This window comes from Pipra filicauda, unplaced genomic scaffold, assembly GCF_003945595.2.
Source record: "Pipra filicauda isolate LSUMZ 115617 unplaced genomic scaffold, ASM394559v2 scaffold3_size10097308_pilon, whole genome shotgun sequence".
NCBI classification, from domain to species: Eukaryota; Metazoa; Chordata; class Aves; order Passeriformes; family Pipridae; genus Pipra; species Pipra filicauda.
In genome coordinates this window covers 1267289-1293304 of record NW_024104532.1, presented here as the reverse complement: position 1 = coordinate 1293304, position 26016 = coordinate 1267289, and the positions used below count along the sequence as shown (strand labels likewise).

At 50.2% G+C, this 26016-nt stretch overlaps 1 protein-coding gene across 4 annotated transcripts in view; it reads right to left on the bottom strand.

The window, feature by feature from the left end:
* The window catches only part of CYFIP2 (cytoplasmic FMR1 interacting protein 2), a 50255-nt gene extending 25074 nt beyond the window's left edge, over window positions 1-25181 (bottom strand). Inside the window, exons 1-16 of one of the 4 annotated variants that reach the window (XM_027718560.2) lie at window positions 25010-25181; window positions 22728-22791; window positions 18194-18334; window positions 16092-16181; window positions 15934-16011; window positions 12983-13084; window positions 11822-12003; window positions 11433-11529; window positions 10649-10777; window positions 9309-9413; window positions 6231-6322; window positions 3215-3332; window positions 2247-2366; window positions 1799-1924; window positions 739-905; window positions 291-438 (exon numbers count right to left, since the gene is read on the bottom strand). In XM_027718560.2, coding sequence (XP_027574361.1) covers window positions 291-438; window positions 739-905; window positions 1799-1924; window positions 2247-2366; window positions 3215-3332; window positions 6231-6322; window positions 9309-9413; window positions 10649-10777; window positions 11433-11529; window positions 11822-12003; window positions 12983-13084; window positions 15934-16011; window positions 16092-16181; window positions 18194-18310 — 1671 coding nt within the window. In that variant the 5' untranslated portion in view covers window positions 18311-18334; window positions 22728-22791; window positions 25010-25181. The remainder of the gene's footprint in view (window positions 1-290; window positions 439-738; window positions 906-1798; window positions 1925-2246; window positions 2367-3214; window positions 3333-6230; window positions 6323-9308; window positions 9414-10648; window positions 10778-11432; window positions 11530-11821; window positions 12004-12982; window positions 13085-15933; window positions 16012-16091; window positions 16182-18193; window positions 18335-22727; window positions 22792-25009) is intronic. The other 3 variants (XM_027718559.2, XM_027718556.2, XM_027718557.2) reach the window with 3 other exon arrangements.
* Between the last annotated feature and the right edge of the window lie 835 nt (window positions 25182-26016).

Sequence of the window (26016 nt, the reverse complement as noted above, 5' to 3'; positions counted from 1 at the left end):
AGACACCACCACACAAAGCTGTGGAGTTCTGGAACAAAAAACGCTTCTCCCAGGTGGTGACCACTCTCTGCACCCATAAGCAACTACCCATCAGAGCTAGATAAAATTACAGCCCTAAAAAGGGAAGCTTTGGGAACTATACAACAAATTAGGCACCAAAGCCACATTTAATGCAATAATATGAAGACTGTGGAAAAGACATGGAAACAGCTGCTAATCCACAGGGTGGGAAGACTCTTACATGGCTGTAAGACCATTAATTCCCTACACAGATTCAGACATTTACATACCTGTGTGCTTGATGGTCCAACTGCTCGTCGTGGGACTTTAATATCAAATCCACCTTTAGGATCCTTCTCACCTCTCAGGCAAGGATCATTTGGAGGCTCTCGACCTCCCTCCCAGTCACAGATCGTCTTCCGAATTGCCTGAAGGACACTGGAGTGGGTGGGAGAGGGAAAGTAGTGCTTAAGCTTGATTTTACTTCAAGATGAAAATATTCACTGCTGTGCACACATGGGAGCTAAAATATCTGAGGTGGGGACATACACAGTTGTTATTGGTGGAGTCATGCCCATGGAGTCATGCCCATGGAGTCACCTCGGGAGGAGCTGCTGGCCCAGGAACGTTGGCTGGTTGTTTACTGCTGAGTGCACGCAGGGCCACAGGCTTATACAGTATAAATGTGTTCCATAGATAAACACACGGGCTTTGCATTGCATTCAGGGACGGACTGACCTGATCAGGACGTTCTTCTTCTTCCTGACGGCCTGGCGGAGCGGCTCCCGCAGGGTCACCTGGGCGAAGTCCTGCAGGGCCGCGTAGATGGTGTTGCGGATGGCCTGGTTAAAGACACTCTCCATCCGGCCCATCAGCACCTGCAGACCTTTGATCATGGCAATTACCTGAAGCAAAAATTAAAACCAGAGGTATCTGATATTTTCCCGTTGCATGAAGAGGTCCAAAAATCCAACACTAGGGGAATTAGGGGCTGAACTAATTCTACTCAAGTTACATAGGTCCAGTGATTAGGCAGCTAATTTTTTGGTGTTAGCTGCTTTACAGATCACAACAAGCTGAGGAGAGGATTTACACCATCAGTTTCTTCCAAATGACCCCTGTCCCCAGGCAGGCTTTGCTTCCACTCCTGATCTCTTGCTATCTTTAATAAAACACAATCCCAGGAAACTGCACACGCTCCAGTGGGTGCAGCTTGCACAGACCTGCATTCACACCAGGGCACAGACTTCCTTGTCCAAGAGTAGAGAGGAGCGAGCCACAAAAGTTAAGGCAATATTCAAACCACCCTGGGCTGTGTAAGGCAAGATGAAGGTGTGAGTGCCTCCCATAGCCAGGCTCAGAGGACTATTTGCACCATCTACAGAGAGCTGGACCAAGAGCTGATGGGTCCTGGGGACTGGCTGAGGATCTCGTGTTTGCACAGCTCCTGAACATAGCTGCTGATCTTGCTCTGCAAGCCCACTGCATTGGGTTTGTGTGGCATGTTTTTGATAGCAGGGGACTACAGGGGTGGCTTCCGTGAGAAGCTGCTGGAAGCTTCCCCCATGTCCAATAGAACCAATGTCAGCCGGTGCCAAGACAAACCCGCTGCAGGCCAGGGGCAAATTAAGGGCCAAATTAAAGGATGTGGGAACCCTTAATCCTTTAACATGGGCCACAGGGATGAGGAACTGGCAGAGTACAGTAAGATACCCTTCCATCCTCTTCCCCTGGCCTGAGGAACATGCACAGGAAACCAGCAGTGGCTGGCTCTGAGTCTCGTGCAGTTGGCACCTACCTCCACAAAGGCAAACTTCTCTTCACTGGTATAGTTGTACCGGGTGGCTCTCTCATACTCTTCAGCTGTTCCTGGGCAGTCCTTGTTACAGAATTTATCTGTGGGATGAACCAGCTTCCAAGAGTACTAGAAGATGGAAAGAGACAATGTCAACATTGCAATGAGAGAGAAGCTGGGCTGGAAAGACTCAAGAGGGCCTGTGTCCTCTTGAGGAAATCACACAGGAAATCACTCCCTAGACATCACTACAGCTTTCAGGTCCAGGGTAAGACGACCAAGCTCTTTCTCCATTTGACGCTCGGGGTGTTCAGGGTCATTAGCTGCCTGATCTCAGCGTGTCTGTTAATGGCTTAGTTAGGTGGCATTAAAGCAAGCTCACCTTCCCACAGTCTGTTACATGCCATGTTAAAACATCCATGCTCACCAGAGGAGGACATTACACACTCACCACTTCCATGACGTGGGCACTCCACTTGGACAGCAGCTGCAGCCCCCGTAGAGCGAGATCAAAGAGCTCCCTGTACTCTTCATCCGATTTCTGGCTGTCCAGTCCTGAGCCAGTGACCACCTGCAGGACATCACATCACCTCAGGGTTAGACTCAGCAACTTGGTGCAGGGGCCTCACTCAGCCAACAGATCCCAGCTGAAATTAATTCCCTGTGACCTTACAATCAGGCTAAAATTGAGTAGGGCATATACTGTCCCTCAGGAAAAGGGGTATAACTTGGCAAGACTCTATTCACCCAGGCAGAATCTATTTCCTGTAGAGAAATGGGTCTGACCTGTAACCTCAGAGCAAATAACTTACTCTTCTTATTCCACTTTCCCACTCCTTTTAGATGGTCTAATACTACTGAAATCCTTGAGAGTCCTTTACTGATTAAAAGTTCAAATAAGCACTTACAAATGCCAAAAAGGAAAAGGCTCAGTATACTACGATTTATTAAACAAACACAGATTAATGAGGATCACACATTTGCAAAAAAGCAGTCCCAGTGGCATCAGAGAGAGCACTGGCACTCAGTAATGAAAAGAACAGAGATGCCCTTGTGAACTTTCCTCAAAGCCCTGCCTGAGAGCTCTGTGTAATAGAAAAGCCCTATTTGCAAATCATTGGCGTTCTGACATCTGGCTGATACTAAACATTTAATTGCCAATTTTTTTCTGTTTATTATAATGAATCTGTGGTCAAGGAGCAGAAGCTGTTGCAAGAGATCTTCTACTGCACATGATTTTGCACCTACAAGAGCCTTTCATAACTTGCTTTTTTATTGCTGGATGGAGAAGTGGTTTGTTCCATCCACCTCCTTCGTCCCTCTCACTGTGGCAGACCATACTCCTGCTACATTGTTCTCTCCCATCCTTGCCCACCTAACGAGCCTGATTACAGTGGCTACACCCTGTGAGTGACTGACCTCGCTGTTGCTGTAGCGAGCGAGCTCCGAGATGAAGCGGATGTGGTCATCTCGGATCTGCACCATCTGCTCACAGATGTTGTACTGGGGGCTTATGCTGCTCTGAGTGCACGTCCACCTGGGGAGAAAAGCAAGGGTGTCAAGGACAGGGCACAGGGCTGCACTCAGACACCCCAGGGACAGCTGCTCTCTTCACTTCAACATGCTCCAGACATGCCACCTTCAGGGCAAATGTCAGCCTGTGTTGTCTCTCATGGCCCCTGGTGTGTGGGGTCTTCCAGAGGTGGTCTGATGGGGATACTTGCCTCACCTTTCAACCTGAATATCTCTGCTCCATCCACCCTGAAGACTGCTGTCAAGGTTGGGCTCATCTACCCCCAAGAGCAGAGATGGCTATTTCCCAGACCATCACTGGACAAGCTTTCAGGGAAGGATGAAATTCAAAGACTTGGCACCATTTTCATCCTTTCTGCTAAACTTAAGGATAATCATCCCTTTAGAGATCATCCCTCCAGCTCTGGGTTATGCTGCCTTCTCCTGCAAGGAAAAACTCTGCAAGGGGCCAGCACAGGAATAGCTCTCCCACTCTATGTTTTTTGTTCTGGCTCATGCTACAAGCTCAGTGAACAACTTTGAGTATAAATGACAAGCAGAATATGATTAACTGAACTAGATTTTCATTTGCATTGAGCTACAGGTACCATGTAACAGTGTAATGACATTCCTAAAAGAAGGTAGCACTCCTCTTGCAAAGGCACAGGAATGGTACAAACCAAGTCTATTAATTTAGTATCTTTTTCCCTGTAAGGTATTAGCCCCAGACACAGAACCAGAACAGTTCCACCAAAAGGGTTTGTGCAAGCAAATGTCTGTCAGCAAGATTCTCATGTCTTACTCTGTCAATACAATGTAAAAGTTCAGATTATGCTTTTTTCCCCCCTAAATAATTGCCCATCTTATGACAGATAGTCATGTTCTCCAATCTAGACTGGCCATACCAAAGGAAGGTGAGAAACCTGCCTCTGATATGGACATAGACATGAAGACACATCCCTACAGGTAACTGCACTTGTTGACAGAATTTGTGGTGGTAGAAGGTCCTGGAGGTGCTGGGTCACGTCATCCCTGGTGAAATCCATCCTCCCACAGCCCCATCGTTCGACTCTTACCCGTTTCCATGTCCTGTGCTCCCCACCGGACAATCGGCAGGTTAGCAGGAATGGCCAGGGCTGCACCAGCCCTCCCTGCCACACACAACCTAGTCCACAGTGCAGAGACAAAGCGCCATGCAGGAAAAACACCAATTAATTCCACTTTCATGGAGACAAGGAGGGAAAGAAAGTGACAAAAACAATATTAGTAAGAAATGGGGATTATATGGAACCACCTTGGCAGAATTAGTGTTGGGAGTCCCATGCAATTTGCTGGGAAAGTGAGTGAGGAAGAAACACTGGTTAGTAAGGTACGGCACACAGACCTGGTAAGACAGATTTCAAGACAGACATTAAATCGTGAACAGGTAAACAGCCCGCGAGCTACCTTGGTTTTGAGATGAGAAAATGAGGAATGCTGCTGACACATGTTTCGTTGAAACGTGCTTTCTGAACGATTCGAGATAAGAAGCTGCAAAATTTTTAACAATTTTTCTCTTCTGAATTTTAAAAAATATTCTTTAAATTTACGTTACGCAGAATAATTTTTTTTTGTCTTTTTTTTTTTTTTCAATTTGAATTGAAAACCTTTTGTTCAGGACGTTTTGCCATGTTATTTTCAAATCTCTCCTGAACAATTAATCGGCACTTTTCAACCTGCCTTTGTGGGGGCAAGGGAGGGCTGCTCCTGGTGGGCAGAGAAGCCAGACCCTCCGGGGTGGAAGGGGACAAGCAAACAGAAGCGATGAGACTGCAGGTTAGTTCCTGTCCTGCTGAAGAGACAGTCCAGCCTCACTGTTTCTCACAGACACCAGAGAAATCTGACTTCCATGCAATACAGTCCCATGAAAGGCCACAGCCTGATGAAAGCCAGGCTGCCACCAGCCACTACAGCCAGACACAGCTCAGACGGGCTTTGCTTATGTGCGGTTGCAACTCCCATTCCAAGGATATCCAAACCTAACACCGATTCTTCTAGCAATACCTCAGCGTGATGCAAAGCTACAAAGACAAGTGGAGCCTTGCACATGCCTGGTGTGACTGAAACAACGTCTGTGAATTCATCTGACAGGAGCAGCAAACTGCCTGTGAGCCCAGGCTGGGAAGCAGCACTTTACACTGCCATGCTACTCCTGAGCTCTCCACAGACTCCATTTCTGCCCTTCTTGCACAGTATTTGGAATCACAGAATCACTTAGGTTGGAAAAGACCTCTAAGATCATCGAGTCCAACCTTTGACTGATCGCCACCTGTCAACTAAACCACAGCACTAAGTGCCATGTCCAGTTGTTTCCAGTTCATCTGAGCCCCTCGGCTCCATCCTCATTCCTGCTGTCCTTCTTCATGAAACCTGCCTGAGCTAGAGGAGACGCCCTGGCTACTGCAGAGATCCACTGCTGTGTTCATGCTCTGGAGGATTTTGTCCTTGAGATGCAAAATGGGGATTAAAATCTCTCCAGAGCAGGGACACACTGCTCGCACTCACACACCTCACAAGCACTCAGCACTGCCCCGATCCGTGCACCAGATGCCTTTCCTTCCTCCTGCCTCACTAGTGGCCACCCAGCTCCCTCCCAGCCCTCTCCAGTGGGCACAGAGGTACAGGCATGCCCGCTCCCCTGCCTGCTCCCAGGGGGATGGTTACATGTGGGTTCGGAGCTGGCTGCACACACAAGCACTCAGGGCTGGTGAGGACATCTTCCCATGCAGGGACAGGGACACACGAGCACACAGAGCTGGCACTCACACCTCACAGGGACACACACGGGTACCCGTGCACAGACCTCACGCACACCACAGAGCTGCAGCTCCCACGGCTCTCAGGACACACACAGAAGCCGAGAGACATTATGGCAGGCACTCACTTGGATTTGTTCTCCTCATAGTGAGCACTGGTCTTAATGTATCTGGCCAGTTCTATCTGCATATCGCCGAATAAAGGAACCACCTGCAGCTGCTGGAAAAGAAAACAAAAGATGGTTGAAACACGGCAGAGAGAGCGAGCCTGGCCCCAGTGCAACACAAGGGACTATGGAAAGGCATCCTGCATCTCCAAAGCTTTGGAAAGTGTCAGGCTATTTAAAGCAAGGTGCAAACCTGGGCCCAGGGTCATTTCCCACCTAGTAAGAGACTGAAAACGATCACAAGGCTTTCTCTGTGAGGAAGATCATCCCCTGTGAGTGCTCTGGAGCCCTGGGCTCGCTGATACCAGGCTGGTAATGGCCAGAACAGTTCAGTGCTGTAACCAGACAGAGAATAGGCTCTTCTTACAACAAAAAGAGAGAAGCACATTCCTGAGCAGAGCTTATTGTCTCCCAGCATAATCCTCCAAGAGAAAAGAGGGATGAAAAGCCAGCACATTGGTATTTTGGACACCCATGGATGTGGCAACTTTGCCCAGGCACTCAGAGTGTACTTTAGCACTGTGGATGCTTGTGATGTGTCTTGAAACTTCTCCATAAAGAGAAAGACACAGGCAGTATAACATGGCTTTACTTGCCCTTTACATCTCAGGAGGATTTGGATGGGAAATAAATTCAAAGCGCACTGAACGTACCTCAAGCTCAAACAGGTCCCTGCTTCACTAAGCTTTCAGCTGCAAACAAAATTCAAACAAGAGCTACCAACATTTCATCAATAAAATATGAAGCTTCGACTTCACCCAGCTAGAAAAGCCTTGCCCCAAAATTCAGGAAAGATGATGGCAAATTCCCTGTCCTATTATCACACGGTTCTCTTCTCAGGGTGAGTTGTGTGGAGGGTGTGTAATGCTGCCATCAGGAATTCCCAGTAGCACTTCCATAAAAGGTTTAAATGAAGGGGTAGTTCATTTTCACTACTCAAATTCCTGGTCAATCCACTAGAAATTTAATCAGAAGGCAATAAGCAGATGTAGTAAGAGGAGTAGTTGGTCTTTCCTTATTGAGATCTGATAGTCTGGAGTGGCACTTAACTGATTAGGTGAGACCACAGCAGATGCTGGAGAAGTGCAAATGGAAAAAAAAGCTGTAAAGGAGAAAGTTATTCCATGCAATGGAAAATATTTTACCTGGTTCTCTGATGGCCCACAGCATTTTGCAACGAAGAGCAAATCTGTTTGAATGCACCAAGATGACCAAACTCTACAGATTACACTGAAGGCTTGATTTAAACTGAGATTTAGTTGAATTAGCAAAGCTGACCTAGGGAAAACCCTGAAGACTCTGAGGAAAGGCATGATAAATCCCCTCTGCAGAGCTGCAGTCCTCAGCAGTCTGCCCAGTGACTGGAGGGTATTTGACCACCTCATTACTGCCCCATCCATGAGGTTATGGTGTTTGTGGCCCCTTGCTCTCAGGGCTGTCTCCAGGAGATGGTGCAAATTGGGGTCAATAGGTCCCCACTTGCTCAGGGCAAGGATGCAGCAGCTGGCACACAAACCTTTCATGAAACCAGGTACCTGGGCTCACCTGTTCCCTCCCCTGCACAGACCCAGCACACCATCTATAAACTGAACCTGCGGGCAATAAGCAGGGAAGCATCCTCTATCCAACACCATAACCAACCCCTTCTTCCAGATTCCTCATCTGATCTTTGGGTAAAGCAAGAGGGAGAATCCACCATGCTGAAAGACTGATGGGGAAGGAGCACTCTGTGCCCTCCCCAAATTATCATCTTCTCATTTTCCCTGATGTGGAGCAAATGCTGGTAAGAGAAAATAATCTTTCCATCTCAGGAGAAAGATTAATACAGTGAAGGCAAAAGGACTCTGGAAGGACTGCTCAAAGAAAACTAATTGCTCTGTCTGGGAAATTATTCTGCTGTTCTCCTGCTGTACTGTTATTCTTTGCTGCCAACACATTCTTCCCTTGCCAGATGCCACTGTGCCTCCTAGAGCTCACCTGCCCCAAACCCAAAATGCCTCCTGGATCCACCCTGTGTGCAGAAGCACTGGAAAGGAGGCATCACTTTCCCTGGGGTGCTGTGCAGGCTCTCAGCCCCAATCTCTGTCATGGGTGGCCAGGGGCTTACACACACCAGATTTTGGCAGGTAGCCACAGGGTTATCCCAAACCTTTCTTGTGCTGAGTGGCCCCAGGGCAATGCAGCCTGGCCTCCAGCTGCAGACCAGCCCATGAGTGGACTCAGTCTCACATGTGCTTTGGCAGAGGCAGGTTGAGTGACTGCTTCCCACCCTGCCACTGGGAGCATCCGGTTTTCATGGGCCCTTCCCCAAAACCCACATCTCAGATAAGAAAAAAATGGTTCATCAAACCACTGGGTGACCCTTTTGAGGATGAAACTGAGCACCTCCAAGTCCCAGCTGACACAGGCTCCCCAAAAAGCTTTTCCTGTTCTACAGTGAGAACTTTTTATACATGAAAAAAAACTGCCAGATCACATGTTGGTTCATCAGCTGCGTTCTCTGTCCCTCAGCTCAGCAGCGTGCGGAGGGAAAGAGAAGCACAACCATCACCTGCACAGACCTCAGCAAACCAGCCAGGTTTGCCGGTGGCCTGAAATCACAGAGACTGCAAACCTGCCTCAGAAATGTTGCAGAGAGATAGAAGTGATGTCGGTCTGGCACATCCTTCCCTCACCCACCAAACAGCCCACACACCCTCCCCCTCCTCAGTCCCTTGGCAGGAAGCAGGCAGAGCTGCAGCAGCAGCTCCTCAGCTCCAGCACCAGGGGAGCAGAGCCAGCTCCAGGCACTGCTCACCCATCCACGGCCTTGCTGGCACTGAGGGCTGGCATGGCCCATGCTGCAACTCTGTGTCCATGGCTGGTCACAGCAATTCCATTCCTCAGACTTTGGCCCAGGTAATTCCTTAACCCTTTGGGGGTTTTTGGACCTGTAAATGATTCCTGTGGTTTGTTTTTTGCTGGCAGCATGTGCAGTGGTACAGGTCGCTAATCCATTGTCTGCAATAACCTCCAGCCTCACCCAGACAGGTCACTGACCTTGAAGAATTTGTCTATTTTGCTAAGGTTGATTCTCTTCTTGGCATCCAACTTGTAAATGTTGCTGACATTCCCATCCATGAGATACAGGCCAAACCCCATCACCTGGAGAAGATGGAAAGGCAAGGTTTCATTAGCATGAAGTCAGCAGCACAAGTCAAAGACAGTTCTCCACCACTTGGCATGAGGAAAGACCATTTCAGGCTCCTGTGCCACCTGACACTCCTGAGGAGACTGTCTAAAACATGCACATATCTTCAAGGATGTACATGGTAGGCTGAGGACAAAAAATAGATTGCTTCTGTTTTCTGTGCAAAAACATGGTGCTTCCTTTGGCAATTTGTTCCTTCTCTCTCCCACATAACAACAGCCCAGAAATCTTCTCCACCCAAAGCCAAACATTTACACCCAGAGAAAAATATAAACATTTAAAATATTCTCCTGGATTGATTTTTTCCCCCCATTAATTCAGTAAAAATCATTACAGATAGTCAAACTACCCACATTATCCTTCAAAGAACCTGAGTTGACTCACACCATGGTAATGAAGTTTTTATGGTAATAGTGACTGCAATCATTGCCAAAAACTGACTGACAGCAAGGACAAATACACCAAACAAGCACATACTTTGGCATCTTCATCTTGAGGGCTCTTTACAGTCAGGAAAACAAACCTGGAAGGACCTGCCTTCTGCAGGGAATGGGCACCAAGAAGAAAATTCTGGGTTACAAAGTTGGTGGTAATGTTAGAATGTCCTTTACAGCTACCCAGGTCAGGCCCATGATCCTGCACATCCATGTACAACAGAAAAACCTTGGGAAGGATTGTGGGAAAACGAGAGATGGAGATGGGGAAGAGCAGAGGAAAAGGAAAGAGAAAGGAATTTTTATACGGGAATATGGGAGAAGACCAGAAAGGACAGCAGAGAAATGGTGGGAGAAGGTTCAAGTTACAGGAGTAACAGAAGCAGCTCATGGCACTGCCCAGCAGAGACGTCACTTTGGAGCACGGGGGTGGAACATCTCTGACCCATGGCCCCAACCAGTCTGTTCAGCTACAAAAAAGAGGTGAAATGGGAGGACTGAGGTATCACAGAAAAGACAAAGTAACAGGGATCAGAAAGGAAACAGAAAGAGGAGGAAGCAAAGCAGTTCTGCTGCTGCCCACGGAGCAACTTGTGTGACCAGAGGACACTGGCTCTGCAGAGGAGGGATGCATGTAAACTCAAAGGAGCAAAAAATTAAGAAATTGAAAAGAAACATTATCCTGAATTTCACTTTACTAAAACAACAGTAAAACCATGAAAGCACCCAGCCCCACAAGCGTGGCTAAACCTTACCTTCAAGAGCATGTGCTTCTCACTTGGAGTAAGATACATCTTGTTTTCATAATAATCCACACAGATGTTGACAATATCAGCCAGCAATTCCTCATAGCCAGGGATAACCTCTAGTTGTTGGTGCAGACACTGAAACATCAACAGAAGCCACATTAGTGGCATGGGCTGAAGAAAAGCAGCAACCAGGGAGGAAACATATTTGAAGGATTAAAAGTAGAATGATAAACCTCTTCTATATGCTTTTCTTAAGTTACTGGCAGAAGACTGACCTCATAGTACCACCCAGAAGAAATAACCTTCCTCTGCAGGACAGCTCTCCCCTTCAGACTGATCACAACAGCCAAACATCACACAGTGAGATGCAAAGGAAGGTGACTCAGAAGCAACTTTCTGACTCTCCTGTTTCTGTACAATATTGTACCTAATTAGCAGAAACTATAGGGCCTGTGAAGTGTGGAGGCCATGGGGTCTGAGCTGAAGTCCCCATGTAGCCACAAGGGATGGATTTCTTGGAGTTCTGGCAGAACCTCCTCCTCCCCCTCTTCTTACATCTTTCAGACCTTCATCTTTGTCTGGACATAGAGACCACCAAAGCCACCCAAGATGATGCATGAGAAGAAGATATTGCTAGAATTACACAGCCTGACCAAAATACCATTAAAGTCAGTGGCAATGACTCAACAGCTACTGTGACAGTCTGGTCTGAAGTGCTGTCAGCCTCGACGAGATCATTCCTTTTCTCTACTCACAGAAAGGTTCAGCAGTTCAGAGAAAAGGGACCTGCCTGTGTGATGCGGTTGTGGTTTGCCAGGAACATGGAGAGGTTCTGGGACTCCTGGATGGACTGGGGGTCTGCCATCTTCCGCAGAAACTGGGCAGCTCTGGAAGGAGAAAAATCCAACATCAGCAAGGATCACTCAGCCAGCGTGAGACTGTCACCACCCACCTCCCCTGTCTGAGCTGCAGCCTCAAACCCCACTGCAGCACAGTTCTATTTACCAAGAGGGAATCAAAACACAAGAGGGCAGAGATTCACCTAAACTAGCAAAGAGAGCCTGGGAGAGCACAGAAACCCAAGCTCCAGCCTCCTCAAGTTCACCTGTCTGCCCAGGCACTCCCCGTGCAGACCAGGTGCAGTCCCATCCCCATTCCCGCTGCTTTGGCCCCTCTCACCTTTTGTAGGCAGAATGGTCATTTTTGACGCTGCACTTCATGTTCTTCAGCTCATCCAGGACAGCGAACATGTTAATGAACTTGCCCAGAGTGAGGAGATAGGCCTCGGAGACGAAGTCCTTCCTCCGCTCAGCGTGGCACAGGCGCTTCACCTCACTGCAGAACCGCTCGATCGCCTTGCGCTGGGGGGCAGGGGGACAGGGTCATCCCTGCAGTGCTCATGCAGGGTCATCATACCACCATTGGGACCCCACTCCACCCACCACCAGCTTCTTCCTTTAAAAAAAGCATTTTCTGGCTGAGGATGGAGGTCAGGGTCCCTCTCCACTGTCCCCATGAAACAGAGCAGCGTTACACACCACTGCCGACAAACATCCTCAGTGCTCGTGAGTGTGGCGTGTTCTGCAAAACCAGGCTTCAGTTTTTATGTGGGACATAAAGACCTCACAGGACATAAAACCTAAAAATGATGATGAAACTCAGCTGTGGCCCGTTACAATGCAGGTGGTGATGGGGAGAGGCCCCTGGAGCCCACAGCAGCTCTGTGATTGCCACATCGTCACTGCTCTATTGGTGTCTAAGTGTATTATTTTGTCAAATGCCTCAGGTGTAGCAACTGCTAAATTTAAGCTGTGGTGCTCTTTGCCAGCTGCCCCTGAGCTCAGGAGCTGTGAACACATCCTTGTTCCTCCTGGCAGAGCAGGAAGGTGTCCAGCCGCAAGGCTGTATCCCACCCCAGGCACCACCTGCACCACCAGCCCTCAGCTCTTCCTGGCTTTGCTTCAGAGAGACAAGCAGAAGAGCAATATGTGCTGGTGCTGGGAAAGAATCAGCTCTTCACATCGGCCAACAACCCAGAGAAACAGCAGCCTGTGCCACCCATCAGCTCCACACAGTGGGGGCTCTGGGCCTCCATGAACTTGAAGTGCTGAGGTGTGCTCTTTCCTGACTTGTACAGAGGATTTTGGGGCTGATCAAGGGACACACAGATTTTCCTTCAGACAGGTCTCAGGTATCTGCTCACATGGCTGCAAGGAAGAGACCTATCAGGGGCTTGGGGGGTTTTCCAAGCTGTCCTGGCAGGCAAGGATAGCACAGCCCTGCTTAGGATGTTAACACCAAAATAAGAGATTATTTCTGCCTCTCTCCTTGACCACTTACCTGAAAATACATGAACTTCATAAGCTTGGTGACTTCTGGCTCCAGGACTTCCACCGTCTTCTCATAAATCTCCACTCGGTTTGGCTGTTCATTACATTTCACCTGCATTGCAAAGAAAATCATCCATGTCAGCATCAGCTTCTAACCCTGCCATGGACCACAGAAGCCACCATCTTCTCCTTGTTTCACACTGAGTCCCACCTGAGGACAATGGAGGGACCCAAAAGGGTGCTGGTTCTTGTGGCAATACATGAAAGTAGAAGGGGCTATTTCAGACACTAAATTCTCATCATGCATTCTAAAAAGGCATTCTGAGGAAAATATGTCTCCTAATGCATTTGTCTGGGATAGAACACAGGCAGTATGGAGTCTGGACTTGCTGCACAGTGTGGGAATGTTGTATCATAAAGTTATCTGAGACTTTGTGTTGCAAAGTCCCCTGGGCACACAGGGCACCAGGCTACAGCTCTGCTATGGCCTCACTGGGATTATTCTGGTTCTGTTGCTGACCCGTTAAAAATCACTGGGCTTGTCTGTGGCTCACAGCAATGAATTAAGTCACCATCATTGGAATCCTGGGAAGCTAAATTTAAGGACTTACTCAGTTGTCATCCATCTCACTTCCAACAGTTACTTGGAGTCATTACCAAACTTTTAGGGAAACCCCCAGCTGTGCAGGGGAATGCATCCTGCTGTCCTCCTCTGGATCTGTTTGCAGCTGTTGCTCACACAAAGCTGTGATGGGGCTGACAGCTCTGGTGCACTTTCAGCAGCCGATGCACAGGGCACGGGGGGACACTTCAGCCAGCTTTACATGGGGGAAGATGCCAAAGTAGCCTTGCCCTCTCTGTAGCGGGCAATCCAATGTCCCTGCCCTGTTCCGCACTGCAGCTGGGCAGTATCACAGAACCACAAAATCACAGAACATGCTGAGTTGCAAGGGACCCACAAAGATCATCAAAGTCCAACTCCTGGCCCTGCACAGGACAGTCCCAAGAATCACACCATGGCCATGAGGAAGCAGCTCATGGGAGGGAGGCGTGGTGCACCTTTAGGTGTAGGCTCTGTCCTTCACATGTAAAACCACTGCTCTTATGTAGCACAGGGAGAGTAGCCAGGCTGGGGGGCTGAGCACAGAACCCTCCTGGCCATGTGCCCCATGGCAAAGTGCAGGGGTCATTCCAAGATAAATCTGGTGAATCTGTAAATGAACCCTCTGCTGTGGAGTTGTCTGTCCCTCTGTCACATGTGGAACTGCCTGAGGTCCTGAGGGGGAGGACAAGGCAGAGAGCAGGGACCCTACAAGCTGCTCAGAGAGGCACAAACGTTGTAGGGAGGACATCAAAACAGATGATCTGTAGCACTGTGTTGCCATCAGCTGAACCACAGCCTGCCTTCCATTGGCACAGCCATGAGAGGCAATAGCAGCACAGCACAACAAAACAAATGGGAGATAAGCAAGTACCCAGTCAGCAGCAGAAATCTCCCCATTGCTGGGTCTCATGAGACCATCAGCAGAGTACAACACAAGGGGAATTGAGGTTTGACCTTTCCTGGGGAATCACAAACATTACCACATGGAAATGTTTTTCCCTGGCTCCATGGAAGAGCCACAAGGCCTTTTATCTGTAGGGTTAGTGGAAGGGCAGAGCACCCATCCCAGCACGTGTCAGTCCAGCACATGTTCACATTGCAGGAGACTGAGTTGAATCACAATCAGTGAGCCATGTGGGCAACCTTACTCATGTCTGTAGGTGTTTGCAGGATGAAGCCATCAAAATCCAGGTTGGAGAGTGAAGGACTACAGAATAATTGAAGAATAATGAGCAGTAGAGGAGGACAATGATTAAAAACATGGGGAGATCAGGATCCTCATAAGTATCAGCAGAAAAAAAAAAAAAGAGCCTTTGGGGAAATGTTTCTGGCATACTGAAGTGCTCCTTCATTCATCCTCACACAACTTCAACAATTTTAAGGGGTTGCTGTGGGAGCAGAGAGAGCACCCCAGAATCTGTGCAGCAGACTGGGATACTGAAACTTGCCCCAGCTGCCCAATCTGCTCTATACCAGTCTGGGAGAGCCTGAGACTGCCACATATTGAAAGGACCTGCTCTTCTCATCCCAGCCTGCCTGGGCTCCCTTCTTCACACAACACGAGTCTCACTTGGCACTGGGAAAATTCTTAATTGAAGCTGTAGTTCTTGATACCATTATAATTGCATGACACCATACAAAGGTATGAAGAAAGTGTCATATAAACCAGATGATTTTACTCTCAACTTCCAAAAACTGCCTTTGCCTGAAGCAAACTCGATCTCCTCACAACGTGAGAGAGAAGAATATTCAGGTGGTACACTGATAAGAAAATTGCTTTGAATTAAAGCAAAGCCTACCTGTTCTCCGGAGAGATACATGGATAAAGACCCAAGTGACAAAACACAGCACTATCCCATGCACTGTGCTGGACCAGAGCTGTGCTGAGTTCTGTTAGGAGCTGTAAGACAAACAAGCTGGTCCTGTGGGACTTCAGGTGCAACCACTTCATGGGGCAGGGAGGGGCTCATGAAACCAGGAAATGTATGTAAGGCAGTCAGCTGGTGGGGAGTGTGTTTGAGGTGAGAAGCACTGTTAGGAGCTGTGAGGGATGGAGCTCTCATATGCACGAGGGTGCAGAGCAGATGCCCTTTACTAGGGCAGTAGTACAGACCTGCTTCTGAAACAGCTACCAGCTGATGAGTAGTGGCTGAGTGGTTCAGACCACTCAACCCAGTGGCTGAGACTTTGGTGGGGAGGAGACAATTTGGAGAGTCAGTGGTCTTTCTTTTTAACTTATCTCCTTTAGTTTTCTTTGCTTTTTTTGGTCTTCTGTCTCCACTCCAAACTAAGCCATGCTCAAGACAAAACCAACTAGATGCTCTGGGAACATTCCTGTCTGGGAAGGGTTTGAGTACCTGAGGGATGGCTCGTGAGCAGCTCCTCCACGTGTAGAGCATCACAGCGTACTCGTGGCCTTCTTCCAGCATCTCATTCTGAAACACAGAGAGGTGTTGGTGGGGCAGGGCAGGCACTGCAGGCTCAGCACCACTGGGGCAGTGCCCGAGGGACTCACCATGCTGGAGTGCACCGTCGCCTGCTCGATGTACCTGGCAATGCCGGTCACAAAGGCATTTCTGTCTTCAAAGTTTGTGTCAAAATTAGCCTGTGGTCAAGATGGGGATTAAAATACAGTTAGTTGTTTGCTCACCTGATACAGTCTAACGTGAAATGTGTTGGCAAAAAGCACAATCATTAGGGGTCTTGGGGAATGGGAATAGCCTATGAACAATTTAGGTGCTGCACCTCTACGTCTGAAATAGGTTCATATATACACCCTGAGATACTTCTGAACCACACATGTTCATTAGAGGAAATCCTGCAGGTTATATGTGTGGAAATATGGCAGTTAAGACTGACAAACCCTTGTAAAATCAAGCCAAACTTTATTGCAGCCACACCATGGACCAAACCTACAGCAATTATTCTAAGGATTTTAGCCTAGTAACTCAAAGACAGATGCAGCCTCATTAATATCTGTTTGTGCCCTGGCTGCTAGGGAAAGACCACATCCTGTCAGCTGAAACTGCAAAGGATAAATACACCGAAAAGGCAGGGAAGGAGTTGTCTGGAAAACAATATAAAAGTCAGCACTCATGCAGGTGCTATTATCAGTGCTACTGTTGCTCTTGCAAGCACAAACCTTTTTGGGATGAATAGTTGCTTTGGAAGCTGCAATATTGCTTTGGGTTGGAGAGCAAGAAAGTGCACTGGAAGGTGGGGGATGGAAAAGCAGCTCCTCAGCCTCTCTGCACCGAGTGCCCGTTCACACGCTCTGCGCTCGGGTAATTTCCTCCACCCAGGCTGGCTGATGGTATCTGCTGCAGGGCAGGGCAGACAGAAGTCCCAAGCACCCAGAGAGCTCCTTGCAATGGCATTAGCACTGCAGTGACCACGCTCACTTCAATAACTGATTTCCTGAGTAGGAAAGCCAGGAGCACAGACCTATGGCCATAGGGCTACTCTTCTTAATGCCTCCAGGACTTCATGTGTGACTAACGTGACAAAAAAGCTGAGTCTGCATAGGCATTTCTGGCTAGCAGGGGAGAGGGCTATATACAAATGGAGTATGATGAGGAAACAGGCTTGGCCAACATCTCCATACCCAGTTTAGAGCAGGTTTTTAGGCCAAGCTGTGTGCACACACTCGTGGTCCTGAAAGGAGGCTGTGACATAAGGCTGGACCCTGAGCCCCCCATGGGACACATGCTGGCAAAGGCTAAACATTTATTGAAAGAAGAAATAAGCAAAAAATGGTATCAAGATTTTCCAGGGAGAGCTGAAATTTGAGCAGCCCAGAACAGCCTTTGGGTCTGATAACCTATAAAGATACTAAAGCTCTGGAATGAGCACAGGGTCTGAGCTGCTGAAAGAGATACTGTAATTCCAGACCCCTGCCGACAAGGCATAGCAATCACGGTACGAGTGTATTTATACACTGCCACGGGTAAGCCATGAATTCAGGAGTGGCAGGATGGAGAAAGTAACCCCCTATTATATTTAACCCTGGGTGTGTGCTATAGGGCAGGGTGTGGTGGCTGGCCAAGCAGCCAAGGCATCCCACTGTGTAACCAAAAGCAGGAGGTCGAGCTGTGCCCTGGGCTCACGCCAAGCTTTGCTTGGTCAGTGCAGCTGCAGCTAAATCTGAGGTTGTTCAGGGCAGAGAAATGATTCTAGCAGCTGCCCTCCCTTGCATGCCAGCAGCTCCCCCGACCAGCAGCTCCAGCTGTGCTAGTAGCAAAAAGTCAGGCAGAACTTTGATCTCGCCCTGCTTAGATGCAAGCACTGTCATAAAAAGGAAGCACAGAAATATGTGCACAAAAAAACATTGCCGAGAACTTTTTGCTGTTATCACAAATCTTATCTCCTGCTTCCTACCCATTCATGCACTCTGGTCCTCATTTTTGCTCAGCCTTAAAAATCCCTTTCACCAATCTCTGGTGTTTTCCTTTTAAAGTCCTTGGGAACAGATTTGTGGCTAGATCTGTTCTGAACACTTCCTTACACATGCTGAACCCAGGATGTTTTCGGCTAGTTCTCACAGCACCATGTGCCCCGTGCTTTGCATGAGCTACGGGAACAACCCTCCCTCCCCGCTGCCCCAGGGGGCTGAAGTACCTGGTACATGATGGAGGAGGGAGGTGGTTCGATGCATGGCTGCTGGTCTGGCAGAGGCAGCTCCTCCAACAAGTCCACGTTGGACAAGGCATCCTCTAGTGTGACGTGAGTCGTCATGGTTCTGGATGTTCAGTTTCCACACTAAATCCAAAGTAAAAGAGAGGGTGATAGCTGGACAAGACAACCAGCCAGCAGGCAGAAGACCGAGTGGGAAAGTTCCGAAAGACAAAACCAGCCCCACAACTGGCTGGCACTGCAGGGGATAAAATCCCAGTTTATCTCATTTTCCTCTCTTTGTGTATTTAACCTACATCTCTATGTCATCTCTCCTTCTACAATTCAGCTGCAGAGTAGGAATGCAGAATAAGAGGAACACAACTGCCCACCCAGGCACTTCTCTCGTAACTCTATGCAAAACTATCTGAGACAGAAAACAGTTGGGTGTTGCAGTGCAGCTTTAGCAGCCCCAAGTGAAACCTCCAAAATGCAAAGTGGTGCTATCAAGAATATCTCTTGAAGCAGCATGATTAGAAAAGTATGACAGATGCTGACACTCACATGCTCTGCTTCTCACACACATGAACGGCGCTGGAAACTGTAAACAACCAACTGCACTCCCAAAGGTGAACGGGAAAGAGTGCTGTGCAGGCAGGCTGTGGCACTGCAAGCAGCCAAAAAAGAAGTTGCTGTAAAATAGAATTTCCCTGCTTTTACCACAGACGCGGAATCCCCTGTCACTCCCGGCCCACCCTGGAGCTGCCAACAGTGCCAGCTGCACACAAAATAAAATCAAAGGGAAACATTTCTGAAAGCTCCCTGGCGCTCACCCCAGGCAGGCGCCCCACCGGGAACCACAGGACAAACCTCTATGTCCCTCGTCTCCTCTGCTACTCACCTTGGCTGTAAGTGCACTGTCACCCAGGCTCAGCACTTGTGTAATCACAGCCACAGGGCTTCCCTGGTTAATGCCTAATCCTCTGCAATAGCTGTGCCCGACCCAGAGCCTGTGTCTCCTAGAAAAACACCCCACTGCATTTAAACATTTGCAGAGAGAGAATACTTTAAATATTGACATGTCATTCAATTAGCAAATCACCCCCTCAGTGCTTCTTTCCTCATTCAGAGCCTGTCTAGTTTCAAATGTGAGCCTTCTGAGTCTCATCACTCTCATCTGCAGGACAGCAGAGCTCTCTGTTATCAAAGTTCCCATCAAGATACTCACACAGTTCAATAAAACACCCTGCAACCTTCACTTTGGCTCAGGCAAGCGGACCAAGCTCTTTGCCTATCTTGTTACATAGCATGTTTTCCAATCCTTTAATCATCTCTTTGGCTTTTCTCTAAGCTTTTGCAGCTCTTGCTGAAGTGCAGACACAGTAGCAGGACACAAGGCTCAAGCAGTGACTGCACAAGAGCCAGATACAACAGCAGCATAACCTCCCTTCTTGAGTACAGCCACACCAGCTCCTTTGCTCACAACAGCAGCTCTATGGGCGCCCATACTCAGCCAGTTATCTGCTACAAATCCCTTAGGGTTTTTTTCCCCACCAGTTGAGTCACTGTTTCCAAGAGTATAAGTTTGCTCTTCATTTCCAGCACTGGGAGCACAGAAGGACAATGGCTTTGGGACATCCATAGATGGACACACACAGACCCAGCAAGGTCCACTGCCAAGAGGGATGCACTCTGTGTGTAGTACTGGAGTGGTTTCATGTTGGGTGACAAGAGGGATGAGTCTGCTGCTGTGTCTCATCATCATTGCTGCCTGCATGTATGGACTGCAAGAATATGTATGAGCCTGGTAAAACCCATTCCACCTCCACAAATGCCTCCCCAAGGCAGCAGGCAGCTGAGAAACCGGTTTGGTTGTACTCGCAGCTGAAACATCATTAAATAATTGCCTGGAAGAAAACAAAATCTCAAGCAGCTTTTTTCCCTTCACACTCAAATTTCTGTTTCCTTCTTCACCCCTCTTTGCTAAAATGGTTTCCTGTTTCAAATTGTAGCAACTGTCAAAACCAGACATTACGTTTCTGTAGCTTCCTCCCTGCCTGCCTGCAGGCACCCTGTGCTGCTCCCCATCAGCCGGCGGCTCAGCTCGCCCAGCCCCACAGAGCCACCCACCCTGCTCCACCACCACCCTCCAGCACCTCTGGACGCACCACTGGGATCCCTGAACAACACCCCTGCTACTCACTCATGCTGCATTACACACTTCAGGCTTGAGAAGGCAAAACTTTCCATTTTATAGCTTTGAGGGCTGTGGCTGTTTGTTTGGGCTCATTCTCCATTTCTCTCTTTAAGTTCAATTCTAAGACCATTTGTGCAAGGCAGTTTACTGTAATCAAAGACATCTCCTCAATAACCCTGTGACACCCAAAGAGCTCAGCAACTCAAGGGACAAAATTACTACTGCTGTTTGGGCCATACCAGGAAACAGAGTCCCAGATACAGCATCAGGGTCCTGCTGTGCCAGGCAGCACACAGACCTGTGAGGCCAAGTTAGTCCCTGCCCTAAAGATCTCACACTCAAACAGAGGAAGAGAGGCAGCATGTGGAAATGCATGAATAGAAAAGGAAGCATCGAGGCGTTGTGAGCGAGCGGTGCAATCAGCCACCAGCCCACCCCATGCTTTGCCATGGCTGAGCACTGCAAGAATCCGGATGCAGATGGAAAAACTACACAGATTTTGAGAGTTTAATACATGAGTCTTTACAGGGACTTCTAATTTCCACTCTACACTTTCTTAAGCCCAACAGGGAAACCAACGGAGGCTACAGGGAACAGTGTGGTCACCCAGGACTTCCCCTGGGTCTTGCGTCTGTAGCACATTGCCACAGACAGCAACCTCACAGCTGGAGCATGTGACAGAGGGGCTACTGGTCCAGAGCCAGCAGACTTGGATCATCACCCCAGATCATCCACAGAGGAGCAGCTGTGAGTGACCTGCCATCTGCCTCTGCCGTGGCCCCTCGCCTGCTCCTTAGGGTGGCTGTAGGGCTGGGGGGGGGGCTGTCCTTGGTTGGGGTCCCCTGCCACGTGTAAGCATCCAGCAGTTAGAGGGGTTGTGCACTGCACAAAGGCTGGGGAAGGCTCTGAAGGCATCAGTGATGCTCTCTCCTGTCCAAGGGGCACTGCACTGTGTCACCCCACCACGGGGGCAGCCTGGGAGAGCCAGAAGGTGAAGCCCCACTACCACAGACCCACACTGCTCTCCCTCGCCTTCCTGCAGAAAGGTTCTTACACAAACATGTGGGGGCTGTCCCATTAAATCCAGCTTCCTCCCCTCTGTCCAGCGACAAGGGGGCAGCTGTCAGGTGATCTGTCAGCAGCCAAGCGGCTCCAGCCCAAGGAAGTCAGGGATCCCTGGGGACACTCATCAAAAAGCTTTAACTGCCATCCACCACCTGGGCTTCAGGGCAGGGGCAGCTGCACTGGGAGGCAGTGGTTTGGTGTCAGTGTTTGGACACGTGGCCGTGGGGCTGGGCTCCCACCATCCAGGGAGCAACGCAGCAGCATGCCCAGAAACAGGGCTTTTTTTCTGTCATAACACATCCACAGAGGGGTGAGGCTTTCCCTTGCATGCAGGAAGCATATCCTGCCTCTCTGAACTCACACGCAGCCATACAGGCTGCCAAGAGCCACCTCCATATCCCACTGCTGGTCAGAGGCCAAAGTCCCTCTGGTCCTACATGTTTTGGTAAAACTGAAGGTGAGCCTGGCAGAAACCAGCTCCACCCCAGTGAATCTCAGGGCAGGGATGCTGCCATTGGGCTGATTAACCCTTCTGCTGATGAGCATCAGTACTAATGAGTGCAGTGTTGCCCACACTTTCTCCTCCTCTGCTGCAGAAACTTCCTGTCGCTTTCCCACATCTCAGTTGCAAACCCTCTGGCCATCTCATACACCTTCTAAAGCCAAATGATACCAGAGGCACTGGGGCTTCCAGACACTGCAGGGAGCCAGTCAGGCAGGGCCTGTGCACAGGGCACGGCCCCACCACCCTGAAATGGAGAGTTCCTGACACAGTGACTGTTGTGGCAGCAGCTTGGGGGCCAGATTTCACAGACAACATAGTAAGGCTTTGAGGCGTAAGGATGGACACCCCAGATATCTGAACTTGCAGGGCATATCCTACCTTCCCCACTAAAATGCTTGCCCAGAAGTATTGGTGCAATATCATTCTCTTTGCAGCAAGAAGCACAGAGGCGACTTTATTGTTCAAGCAGCTTAGGGAAACAAAGAAAGACTTTTAAAAGCAAGGCCATAATGAATATGTTGCATGCATGTGTGCTCAGCTCCAAAGCTGCACAGCTGAGAGCTCTGGGGAAGTGGCACGGGCTGTTCCGGATTTTCAGCTTGCCTGCTCCTACAGCAGTCACACCGGAGCTGCAGTAGCTACCAAAAGCAAGAAAGGAGGCAAGGAAAAATGGGAATTGCCCAGACAGAGTCCATGTCCTGCAAGTCTGGGGTGAGATGAGGAGCAAAATGACTTTTGCTGGGGAGATGGCAATGCAGAGGAGGAGGACAAACCTTCTGGTCACCTCCTGAGGATCTGGGATTCTTCTTCAGCTCTGATGCCCAGTCCCTGGGTAACCTGGGAAAGTCACAGAGTTTAGTTTTGCCCCTGTGGTAATGCTTCTCCCTCTTGCTCCAAAAATAGCATCAGTGGGCATGAACTGTCCTGTCCCAACAAGTGCCCAAGCAGAGTGAAGTCTTATGTGCATAAGAGCAAAGTGTTTCTGGTACCCACTGCCTCACAGCAACAGAAGGATAAATGCTTATGGCCACCAACATATTTTTAGTCCAGAATAACTTCATGGTGCAAAACTTTAGTTTGACCCTTGTCTAAAATGCACAGGATTGAAGCCCCCTGTGTTTTAGGATGCATGTCATCAACTCATTCTCTCACGCTCTAAGAATTACTTGTAATTGCAACTGTCACCACAGTCAGGAGGTCCTTTATAGAAGCAAATAAGCACAGCCAAAGAAGAATGAGACTGGCAGAGCTGGGCCTCTGCCCTACACAGACACAGATGCTAATAACCATGAAATCACCCTTCCTATTAAAAAAGGAAGCCAAACTGCATGACTCCTGAAGCTATATCTCCAGTCTACATTTTATGCCATTCCATTAGGGCTGAGTTCAAGGCATTTGTGCCATCCTTGTGTTTCAGCAACATAATTATTTTGGAATTTATTTCTTTTAGAATAACTTAATAATATTTTTTTCTGGTGCTGAAGAAAGAGGGTCAAGGAAAGAGGAAGGTAAGTGAAGCTATATTTCCAATAGAGCTGAAAAATTTTGAGCAAGTTTACAGGCAACCCCACTGCTGACAGTTAAAGCACTTCTTGGGAAACCAAATCATACAGGCCAGCATTGTTAATAGTTGACCAGATATTCATCTTCCAAAACCAATCTTCCTATTTTTCATGCAAGGATGATAATTGTTTGTTAACAAAATTATTATAATGAAATCAGCATATTCTGCTTTGCTCAAGAGACCCTGGTCAGAAAACGGAAGATTTTGTATATTTCCCAGGCTTCATTAATAACAATTAACTGTACAAAGGAGAAAAGAATTATCCTTTGCAGAGAATTACCATAGAATTATATGGCTGTGACACCAGAATACTGGGCTCGTCACCCATCTCTGTGACTAACCCCAGACAACTGTCGTCATGCAAAACATGAGGGTGATTTTTGTTTCGGTATCTCGGGGCAGGAGGGGTGCAGAGGCTTTAGCGACTCAGCCTAATTCTTTGAAATCTTTGTGATCCAAAGCCCCCAGGCAGGAACCCCCCGTGGAAAGCGGCAGATGGCAGAGGGGGCCACGCTCTGCTGCTGGCAGTGTCCTCTGACAGCACACACAGCCACCACCCTGCCCCCTTATCCAAAACAGCCCTGGGCACGCAGGGAGGCTTTAGTGTGCGCCTCTTCTCCTCCTCCTCGTTCCCTCCCGGTCCTTCCAAACCACGGAAATTTCCTGCGGAATCCATCCCTTGAACCCCCGCCCGGTGGGATGCGGTTGGCACGAGGCATTTCCAGCGGTCTCGGGTGTAAAGTTGAGCACAAAGGAGCGCTGCCCGGCCCCACGCGCGGGGACCGGCGTTGCGGGGCTCCGACCCGCGCCACGGCCCGAACCTGCGGGCGCCGCTCCAGCCATCGCTCCCAGCGCTGGCTCAGCCTCCCTCGCTGCCTCCATCCCCCTCCTCCCCCAGGAACACCATATTTCCACGCCACGGGTGATCCGGGAGCTGGCCGGAGCCCCCGCCGGGGCCGCCCCCCGCCGCCAGCCCGGCGCTGCGCGCCGCCGCTCCTCCATCATCATCATCATCGCCATCCCCTCCGCGCCCCGTTCTCCCCGCGCCAAGCATCGCCGCCACCCCGGCTCGGGCTCCCGCTGCCACGGCGGGGCCTGCAGCGCCCGCGGGCCCGGGGGCTCGGCCCCTTCCCACGTCCTGGGGGCGCGGGGCCGGCATGGGCGGGGGGGAAGAGGGGGATTTGCGCTATTTTTTCCCCGGCGCTTTGCCGCGGCTGCGGGCAGGCTGAGCGCCGCAGGTAGCTCTAGGGATTGTGGGATACATCCCGCACATCCCGGCCCGGCCGGGCCGCCCGCCCGCCCTCCGCTCCCGGGGCGGCGGCACCTGCCCCGCCGCTGCCCCCCGCCCGCCGCCCCCGCTCCGCGCTCCCGGGGCGGCGGGGGCACCGCGCTCGGCGGCGAGGGGGGAGGAAGGAAGGAAGGAAGAAAGGAAGGGAGGGGGTGAAGCCGCGCAGCCCCCGCGCAGCCCCGCGCCCACCCCCGCGCGCTCACCTGCGCTCGGCGGGCGCGATGCTCCGCGCCGCGGGATGCTCCGCGGGATGCTCCGCGGGATGCTCCGCGCCGCCCGCACAAAGAGCAGGAAATGGCTGCAGCAAGTGCACTTCCGCGGCTCTCCGCCGGCCCCTCCGCGCGGCGCGGCGGCGGGGGGAGCCCCGGCCCCCGCCGCGGGAAGGGGCTGGAGCGGCGCGGGCGGCTCCTCCCCCAGCAGCGCGGGGGATGCGCGGCGGGGCCGGGGGCTGCATCCCCCTCCTCGCTGGGAAGGGGGGCCCGCAGCTCTCCCCCCGCGGCGGGGACCTCCTGCGGTGGTCGCTCCGCCGGGGCCGGCCGGGCTGGCGGCAGCGCGGCGCCGGCGGGGTCGGGGTCAGGGAAGGCCGCCAGCCACCCCCACCCGGGGCGCGGAGGGAACAAGGCTGGGGGCAGCTGCTGCAGCCCCTCGGAGGTCTGGTGCTGGCAGAGCGGGTTTGGGTCCCTGAGGAGGCAGGACCCGGCTGGGTTCCCCCATCTCCCTGCTGCTGTGTTTGCTGGGTATCGGGTGTTCAGCCACTCTGCCCCTCGGAGGACCATTGTTAAGGTTAACCTACCGTCTTAACAAACATGCTGTTTGCAGAATACATGTACGTATAGAATACATATGGAGCCTCGGATGACTGAGCATGTTGGGGGCCAAAACCAGAAGGCAGTGCCTTTGCTCGGAGCGCCAATCCACTTCTGAGTCAGCACCACATCCAAAAGGTCTTCCTTTTGGCATCTGGCTTTTCTTCAGGGAAAGGTTTCCAGTCCTTCTGCTCATATTTCTTTTTAAAGCTCTAATACAGCTCTTCAGATCTACTGTGAAATCCAAACTGGACCTCTCACAGCTTCCAGAGGAACATTGCCTCATGGTGACTGACACAAGCCCTGTATAGAACTATCTTGTTGAAAGACACTGGTGGATACCCCAGGACTGATGGAGGTCTAGATACAGGTCTAGATGTACCTCCTTGGTGGCCCTGGCAGTG